This window comes from Bombyx mandarina, chromosome 26, assembly GCF_030267445.1.
Source record: "Bombyx mandarina strain Sakado chromosome 26, ASM3026744v2".
NCBI lineage: Eukaryota > Metazoa > Arthropoda > Insecta > Lepidoptera > Bombycidae > Bombyx > Bombyx mandarina.
Window position 1 is genome coordinate 192,011 of NC_143232.1, and position 8,866 is coordinate 200,876.

At 48.7% G+C, this 8,866-nt stretch overlaps 1 protein-coding gene across 2 annotated transcripts; it reads left to right on the forward strand.

The window, feature by feature from the left end:
- Nucleotides 1-425: 425 nt before the first annotated feature.
- On the forward strand, nt 426-4,759 carry LOC149499743 (uncharacterized). Of its 2 annotated transcripts, XR_016325524.1 has the most exons (3): nt 426-1,989; nt 2,885-3,084; nt 4,624-4,759. XR_016325524.1 is itself a non-coding variant. In XM_089738926.1 (2 exons), the coding sequence occupies exons 1-2, from the start codon at nt 1,771-1,773 to the stop codon at nt 2,969-2,971; spliced, it is 306 nt and encodes a 101-aa protein (XP_089595052.1). In that variant the 5' UTR covers nt 426-1,770; the 3' UTR covers nt 2,972-4,123. The 2 variants fall into 2 exon arrangements, 1 of the variants encoding a protein (XP_089595052.1); XM_089738926.1 differs by lacking the exon at nt 4,624-4,759 and having other exon boundaries at nt 2,885-4,123.
- Nucleotides 4,760-8,866: the final 4,107 nt, after the last annotated feature.

An 8,866-nucleotide genomic window follows, 5' to 3' on the forward strand; every position in this document is an offset into this window, starting at 1 on the left:
CGCGACCGTGCCGCCTTCATTCTAGGACGTCTCTACCCGATGATATGTAGGCGAAGTAAAATGTCCCTTAGAAATAAGGTGACACTCTACAAAACTTGCATACGCCCCGTCATGACCTATGCAAGTGTAGTGTTCGCTCACGCGGCCCGCATACACTTAAAATCCTTTCAAATCATTCAATCCCGTTTTTGCAGGATAGCCGTCGGAGCCCCGTGGTTCGTCAGGAACGTCGACCTCCATGACGACCTGGACTTAGAGTCCATCAGTAAGTATCTACAGTCGGCGTCCATGCGCCACTTCGATAAAGCGGCACGACACGAGAACCCTCTCATCGTGGCCGCCGGTAACTACATTCCTGATCCTGCGGACAGAATGGAAAGCAGTCGACGTCGCCCAAAACACGTCATCTCGGATCCTCCCGATCCACTAACGGTGCTTCTAGGTACTTCAAGCACCGGTCACCGTTCTCGTCGAACCCGTCGCTTGCGACGAAGGGCTCGACGAGTAAATTAACTCTCAGACACAGCCCACTGAGTTTCTCGCCGGATCTTCTCAGTGGGTCGCGTTTCCGATCCGGTGGTAGATTCTGCGAAGCACGGCTCTTGCTAGGGTTCGTGTTAGCAACGTCATCAGGTTTGAGCCCCGTGAGCTCACCTACAAAAGTTAGGGTTACGCTGACATAGCCTCTCAAGGCTCTCAGCTTAGGTAGGATAAAAAAAAAAAAAAAATGAAATGAACATTCGTTCGACTGCGTTTGCCCGGTGCACTTACTATATCGTTGTTACGTTGTGTGATTCAGTGACTGTTGTACGTACTGGTTAAAGTTGGACAAGTGTTAAAGTGAATTGTCAAGTTAACATATTGTTGATTAAATCAGAAACCAAAGGTGACTTCGTTTTACTTGGTGTTCAACAAGATAATGTCTACCCTCAAGCTTACATCAGAAGTGAGATCAGGACTCTACTCTCACTGGCGTGACGTGTTTGAACATGTTCGAAGTACAGCAAAAAAAACATGATGCAGATCAGAATACTAGTAGTGGTACGCCACAAGAGCGTGAATGCAGCATACGTAAGTCGTGTAATAACGTCTCTGTTACCTCGATGGAAGATCTGAGCCACGAAGAAATCGTCACATCTTACGTTCTGGCTCATGTTGCCCAGTTTGACTGTCGACTTCATCACATGGCATTTACTAACGGAAATACAACACGTAACAAGCTATTGCAAGAAATTAAGGCAAGTGCAAATCTCAAGTGAAACTTCGATCGCAATAATGGATCTGTCATGACGAGTGGGTAGTTCCGACACGAATCGTTTTTAAGCCAATGACTACTGCTAGAGTTACATGGCACTAGTACAGTAAACCAGGACATGAGACTGTGAATTGTCGCTGAAATTTTAGAATCTACTCGATTCAATACCAATAACACTACACGTTCGATGACTTCGGGCTCCAGCAAGCAAGCAAGCAAACAAGAAAGCAAGCAAGTTTCCGTGGGGAAGAAAAATTGACACATCTGAAGTCGTCGTGACCTGTAAGATAAGACGTCCGGTGCGTTCGTGTCTGGCGATGCGGCGGTGTTCGGGTTCCGCTGGCGGATGCAGGTTTTTCCGGTGAAGTGCGTGCTTGTGCGTGCTTGACATGTGTTCGCGGTTGGCTTCCTCAGTGTGGGAGTAACATCGTGTAAGAGAGGTGGAACCCGTAAAATTGTAGTTTGCGTGGTGGCTGGTAAGATTTGTTGCGGTAAGAAGTTTGCATGGCGGTAAAATGTCTTGTGAGTCTGCACAGGTAGCCGGAGGTGAGACTTCCGCGGTCGCGGCCCACCCAGTCCGCGAGAACCGGGCAGATCGCCTCGACGGTACGGAGGCCGGCCGACGGGTCCGCCAAACGACGAGACCACGCCTCCAGCACGGACTGCCGATATTGGAGCCCCCGCGCTCCGGCTGCACTTGCGCTAGGGCGCGCCGCCTCGTAGGAGACTGTGAGGTATCATTGAATAACTCTGACTGCGATCGCGCGCTGCCGGCGTCGCAGCGCGGTGACGTTCTCGTGGGTAAGGACGTGGCACCAGACGGGTGCTCCGTATAGTGCCATCGACCGCACGGGTACCATCACCCTGCCTATTTCTGCCGTGAAGCAGTGGTGTATTTCGGTTTGAAGGGTGGGGCAGCGGTTGTAACTATACTGAGACCTTAGAACTTCTATCTCAAGGTGCGTGGTGCGTTTACGCTGTGGATGTCTATGGTAACCACTTAACACAAGGTGGGCTGTGAGCTCGTCCACACATTAATACGAAGAGCATAATCAAACGAAATTAGATACGAAGTTTAAAGGGCCGTTTAAAGTAGTTGAAGTATTGGATGGTGTCGATTTAATTTTGACTCTCACACGTTCGCTTAAGGCTCGAGCTGCTACTTACCTCGCAAAAATACAGCCTGGTAAGATATCCTGGCCTACTATTAAAGAGATGCTGACAAAATTATCTAATGATGCAAGACCACTTCGACCTGGTTATTAAATTTGAAATGGAAAGCAAAAAGGGACCAGCTGAAGCCGGTATCCGGCTATGGCAACTTATAAAGAAGATTCCCGACGCTAATGTGCCAGAACAAATAGCCACCGGATTTGTTATATCAATACTGTCGCAGTGTGATGAAAGAATCCGTCGGGAATTGAACTCTGTCGTTATTACCACAAAAAATCGTCTATTTCACACATTACGTGGCTTTACCCTCAAAAGAAAAAACGAAGATCCTGATAAAGAACCAAAACGCTCTCGAAGTTTTTTTCCGTGGAAGCTGCAATTTCTGCGGAAAACCTGGGCATCGTGCCGAAGGGTGTTGCGACAGATACTGCTCTCAAACTTTTTTCGATATTCCAGCAAAACCTGAACAACCTCCTCATCCGTGGGCGCCCGGCTCTCGCCTGCAAGTCAGCTGTTATGTGTGCGGTGATGCGAGTCATGTAGCTTCTGGGTGTTCCATGCGCTACAAGAAGAAAAACGACACTGCTCAAGGTGCTGTGGCAGGTGCAACCAGAGACGTCAACGTGTGTTCCAGAGCTTCAGTGTGTTACAGATAAGTGGTTTTGGCTTCCCCTTTATGTTCCATTCAGGGTCAGAATGTAGTCTTATAAAACAAAGTCATAGTAATTTATTCAATGGTAAGCGGTTTCATGAACAAGTCACTCTTTGATCTGAAAGTAACTTAGACCAATCATGATGGTAAGAGCACTTAGGGGATATTCAACTCGCCCTTAATAGTGCACGTTGTCGAGTAACAGGGTTTACTCCAATAGAATAGACGTTTGCCGTTCAGGGTAGTTCACTTGAAATATCTTAAAGTTTCAACAGAGTGATAATCCCTCTAGATTAGATCTTGATTTAGCACGGTCGAAGACCGGCGAAAACATAAAAAAAAGGGCACAAACAGAAGCTTGGTTTAGTCGAGGCAAAGCTAAAGTCAACCTCTTTTCCGCTGGGGATTTTGTTTTCGTAAGTTGACCGAAAATGTAAAGGTCCCTTCAACATTACTGCAGTTTTGGAAAACGATAGGTATAAATTGAGACATGTAAATAGTTCTAATAGAGTGTACAAATTTCCCCATGAAAACTTACGTGAAATACCTCGAGGTCCGTCAGGCCTACTAGAAATTTCTGAAAATTATAGTGACGATGACGTGACGGCGTACACAGATGGGTTAATTAATCTTGTTCATGAAACTGATCTTAATGATGACGACTCTATCACTGACAATAGAAGCGACATTTTTATCCGCAAATAGCGATACTATATCTGTGGGTGGTGATACAATGTCTGTTAGGTCAGGCACCTCGGGTGCAGGTGTTGGAAATGTAGAAAACGATGGTCGGTCTCGCACTATTTCTGAAGAAAGTCCGTATAAATGTTCTAGTCTAAGAAATGTTTCAACAAATGCTACCGTACACGCAGAGTGAAAAAAAAAGAGAGAAAAAAATGAAAAAAAAAAAAAAAAAAATGAAAGAAAAAAGAAAAAAAAGAATTGTAAGTCATTGAAGGGTGTATCCGGTCCAATGACTTGGCTAAAGGGATGTTAATCCGGACTAGCAAAAAAAAATATAAAAAAAAGAGAAAAAAAATGTAGGTCGTTGAAGGGTGTATCCGGTCCAACGACTTAAAAAAAGTGTGAAGTCATTGAAGGGTCTGTCCGGTCCAATGGCTTGGCTATAGGGATTTTCATCCGGACTAGCCACAACAATTAGCTACAGGGATTGCGATCCGGTCTAGCATTATTCGGTCCAATTCGAAAAACTGAAGAGATAAAGTTAAAAGCTTCGATCAATAATAGTATTATTGATCGAAGGTTAAAAGGGACATACTTACATACCTGAAGAGTTTTAAGTGAACTGACCCAGGTATATAAGCAGTCAGTATTTATAGCCAGTATAGGATTTTCTGAAGAATTATGCGAACCGAACCGTACTAGATTGTTAATATCATAGACCACGTTTTAAGTTGCATCCGTTAATGTCAGGATGAACGAACACGTTTGTTGTTCACAGACATACCATAAGAGTGCGCGCACGAGGACGAGCGCACGTCAGTATGGCCGTGACGGCGTTAACGATATTTATGTTATATAGCACGTGCAATAGGAGTGACTCACACAAGCCAGGCGCGCCGGCCGTGTCGTTCCACTCGTAAACAACAGCTGCAACAGAAGTGACTCATAAGCCAGCTGCGCCGGCTAGTATAAAAAGGCGGAACGTGCCTTGAAATGAACAGCCCACTGAGTTTCTCGCCGGATCTTCTCAGTGGGTCGCGTTTCCGATCCGGTGGTAGATTCTGCGAAGCACGGCTCTTGCTAGGGTTCGTGTTAGCAACGTCATCAGGTTTGAGCCCCGTGAGCTCACCTACAAAAGTTAGGGTTACGCTGACATAGCCTCTCAAGGCTCTCAGCTTAGGTAGGATAAAAAAAAAAAAAAATGAAATGAACATTCGTTCGACTGCGTTTGCCCGGTGCACTTACTATATCGTTGTTACGTTGTGTGATTCAGTGACTGTTGTACGTACTGGTTAAAGTTGGACAAGTGTTAAAGTGAATTGTCAAGTTAACATATTGTTGATTAAATCAGAAACCAAAGGTGACTTCGTTTTACTTGGTGTTCAACAAGATAATGTCTACCCTCAAGCTTACATATTCATCGATAACCAATAAAAAAATAAAAAAATAAACAAGAAAAAAAGTGTTCTATAATGAGCTAAAGTTAATGAGCTCAAGACTTGACTATGTTTGGTTAGATTAAACTCACATATGTAGATGTCTATGGGCTCCAGTAACCACTTAATATCAGGTGGGCTGTGAGCTCGTCCACCCATCTAAGCAATAAAAAAAAAATAAAAAAAACATATGTATATTTATGGTATATCTTTTAATATATATAAATTACGTGTCACGTTGTTTGTCCGTGGTGGACACATAAGCCACTGAACCAATTTTAACTTTTTTTTTTTTAAATATGTGTTTTGTTCCAACTTAGGCCATAGGATGGTTATTATTTCGATTAATGGTCGCAATATTTATTAATTAACAATAAAATAATTTCTTATGTTTATTCTTATTATTGTTATTAATTGTGAGTTTCATAAGTCTTTTTTTTTCCCTACCTATGCTGATTGCCTTGAGAGGCTATGTCAGCTTACCCTAGCGTGTGTAGGTGAGCTCACGGGGCTCAAACCGGAGAGTTGCTAGCACTGACCCTAGCAAGAGCAGTGCTTCGTAGAATCTACCACCGGATCGGAAACGCGACCCACTGAGAAGATCCGGCGAGAAACTCAGTGGGCTGTGTCTGTGGGTTAATTCGCTCGTCGAGCTCTTCGTCGCAAGCGACGGGTCCCAATTCTGCAGGATAGCCGTCGGGGCACCATGTTTCCAGAGGAACGTGGATCTCCACGATGACCTGGAGCTCGACCCCGTCAGTAAATATATACAGTCGGCATCGCTGCGCCACTTCGAGAAGACGGCACGAGATGAGAACCCTCTTATCGTTACCGTCGCCCAAAGCACGTCATCACGGATCCTCCTGATCCATTAAAGGTGCTTTTAGGCATTACACGCACCGGTCACCGTCCTCGTCGAACCTGTCGCTTGCGACGAAGGGCTCGACGAGCGAATTAACCCATAGACACAGCCCACTGAGTTTTTCACCGGATCTTCTCAGTGGGTCGCGTTTTCGATCCGGTGGTAGAGTCTGCGAAGCACTGCTCTTGCTAGGGTCAGTGTTAGCAACACTCCAGTTTGAGCCCCGTGAGTTCACCTACAGACGTCAGGGTGAAGCTGAAATAGCCTCTCAAGGCTATCAGCATAGGCAGGAAAAAAAAACGCCAGACAGAAATGCGCGCGATTCGAGATACTAGGGACGCCTTTTTGCGCCCAGTTAACGCGCGAAAAGTGTATAATCTATGCACGCGAAGTCCAGAGCGAGTGCACGTATCAAATGTATCAAACATCCCCAAATGCTCGCATGTAGGTACGCTCTTTCTGGGCGAAACGGTCGCGCGCGATACGCACAAGAGAATCGAGGCGAATTCGCTCCTTCTGAACAAGCTCTTAGGTTTATTGTATAACGGTTGCCCTGCTTTAAAAGCCGGAACACATAATCGCAGTAGTTTATTGCTTAAATGAAGTCGGAATCCAAGGAAATCGTGAACGCCGCCACTTTGAGACATGAGCTTTCAGCTTTAGTTCTATAAGTACAACGGCTTCCCCACTCTTCAAACCGGAACGTATTACTCAGTAGTAAGTTTTGAGGCAGATATAGGCAAAGTGGTGCTACCGAATCGTGCGGGCTCATAGGACGCCCCATCAGTGGTGATTACGCAAATTTGAATTTATGCGTATTTCATTTTTATTCTACGGCATTTTCCCTTCATCTTGGAAGTCAACCGTGAACATGTGTTATCCACAAAGGTATATCAGTAGAAAAATTGGTACTTACCTACTTATGGGGTCCAGTAACCAGTAACAACCAGGTGGTGGTGTGAGATCGTCCACCCATCAAAGCAATAAAAAAAACTTTTTTTTTTATTTTGGTCTCGCCGGACTTCCGCCCTCCACTGGGGACGGCGGGCGGAGCATGTCGGAGTCGAACCGACTAAAACCTCCTGTCACTCAACAACCAACGTCCAAACCTCACATGAGACAGAACTCATGAAAAGGCAAAGGGGGGAAAGTGAAGTGTTTAGTGCGGAGCACATCTCTCCCATCACCCTCCCCCTCGGGACGCCGGACTGGCGGTCGTCGGCGCCACGACCACCAGCCCTCTCGGTCGGCAGGCTATCCGGAGCCCGCCTAGATGGCGCCGGTTAGAGTGAGCTATCCTACGGAATACCCCGCTGGGTCAGAACCAGCGTGGGTCGAGGATAGCCGGCCTTCCATCACCCGGATGCTCTTGCGTAAAACGCGTGCAGAGCAGCTTGCACGACGTCTTCTTAGGTCCCCCTCGCCGGTCCCCAGACCGACATATGAGGGGGACCCGAAACACTTAGAGGGCCAGGGCTTGGGCGATATCCGCCTCCCTGGCCCCCGCTCGACGGCGGCGGGGTTGACGCTCGTCTCTAACGCGCCCCGCCGCCTCCTTCTGCGAGATGGTGCACTCGCAGAAGTCGAGCATCGCCTTCCACGACTCGTCGTCGCCGAGCATCGATGCCACAACACTCGGCAACGACAAGTCGTTTCCTATTTTTGCGACGAGGACACGGCGCCACCCCTCCCATGCGGGGCAGGCGACGAGCGTATGCTCTGCCGTGTCCAAGTCGCAATCACAATGGTGGCACTCTGCCGTCGGCTCGGCTCTGATCCGGTGCAGGAACTCACCGAAGCAACCATGCCCAGTGAGAACCTGCGTGAGCCGGAAAGTGAGGCGTCCTCTGTCACGATTCACCCAATCCACAAGGACTGGGCGAATCGCCTCGACGGTCCTACGACCAGCCGAAGGATCGGCCAGCCGCCTGGACCATGATTCCAGCACGGACCGCCGAGATTGGGCCCTCCGCGCTCTGACCACACTGGGGCTGGGACGCGCCACGCCCCGGGCACGAAGGTCAGCCCGCCACTGATAGTCAGCGGCGAGCGCCTCCGCTTCCAGAACCCAAGGCGGCGTCCCAGCCAGTACACACGCCGCCTCGAAGGAGATGGTGCGATAACCACGAATGACCCTGACCGCGATGGTGCGTTGCGGCTTTTGCAGCAGCCTCGCCACCCCCACGGCCAGGGACTGGCCCCACACGGGCGCCCCGTATAGGGCCATTGATCGCACCACTCCTGCATAGAGACGGCGCGTCACCTGGTCAGGCCCCCCGATGTTGGGCAGAAGCCGGCTTAACGCGCCGGCCACCCCCAACAAACGAGGGACCAGGTTCTGAAAGTGAGCACGGAAGGTCCAACGACTGTCCAGAATGAGGCCGAGATACTTCAGCTGCACCCCGACCCCGATACGGACGCCTCCAACCACGATATGGGCATCGACAGGTGGCACTCTCCGGGGCCTGTGAAACCACATGGCCTCGGATTTACTGAGCGCCACGTCGAGGCCCAATCTCCTGATTTTGCCGACGACATGCGCCACCCCAGCGGTGGCAAGACAGGCAGACTCAGCAAAACTCCCTCCCCGGGCCACGACCAACGTGTCGTCTGCGTAACAGATTACGCTCAGGCCCGGGAGGAGGGCACCCCTCAGCACCCAGTCATACCCGATATTCCACAAAAGAGGGCCGAGCACCGACCCCTGTGGAACACCGCGCACGACCGGGAACCAGTGCACGATCCTACCGTGTCCGGTACATGTGACCGATCTGTCTTCCAAGTAGGAACCCACCAGCCGGCGA

Bases quoted from the DNA above. Each gene is read 5' to 3' on its own strand.
- LOC149499743 (XM_089738926.1), top strand. From the start codon at position 1,771: ATGTCTTGTGAGTCTGCACAGGTAGCCGGAGGTGAGACTTCCGCGGTC. The intron at 1,990-2,884 runs GTATCATTGAAT...TCGATATTCCAG, and splicing joins GCCTCGTAGGAGACTGTGAG to CAAAACCTGAACAACCTCCT.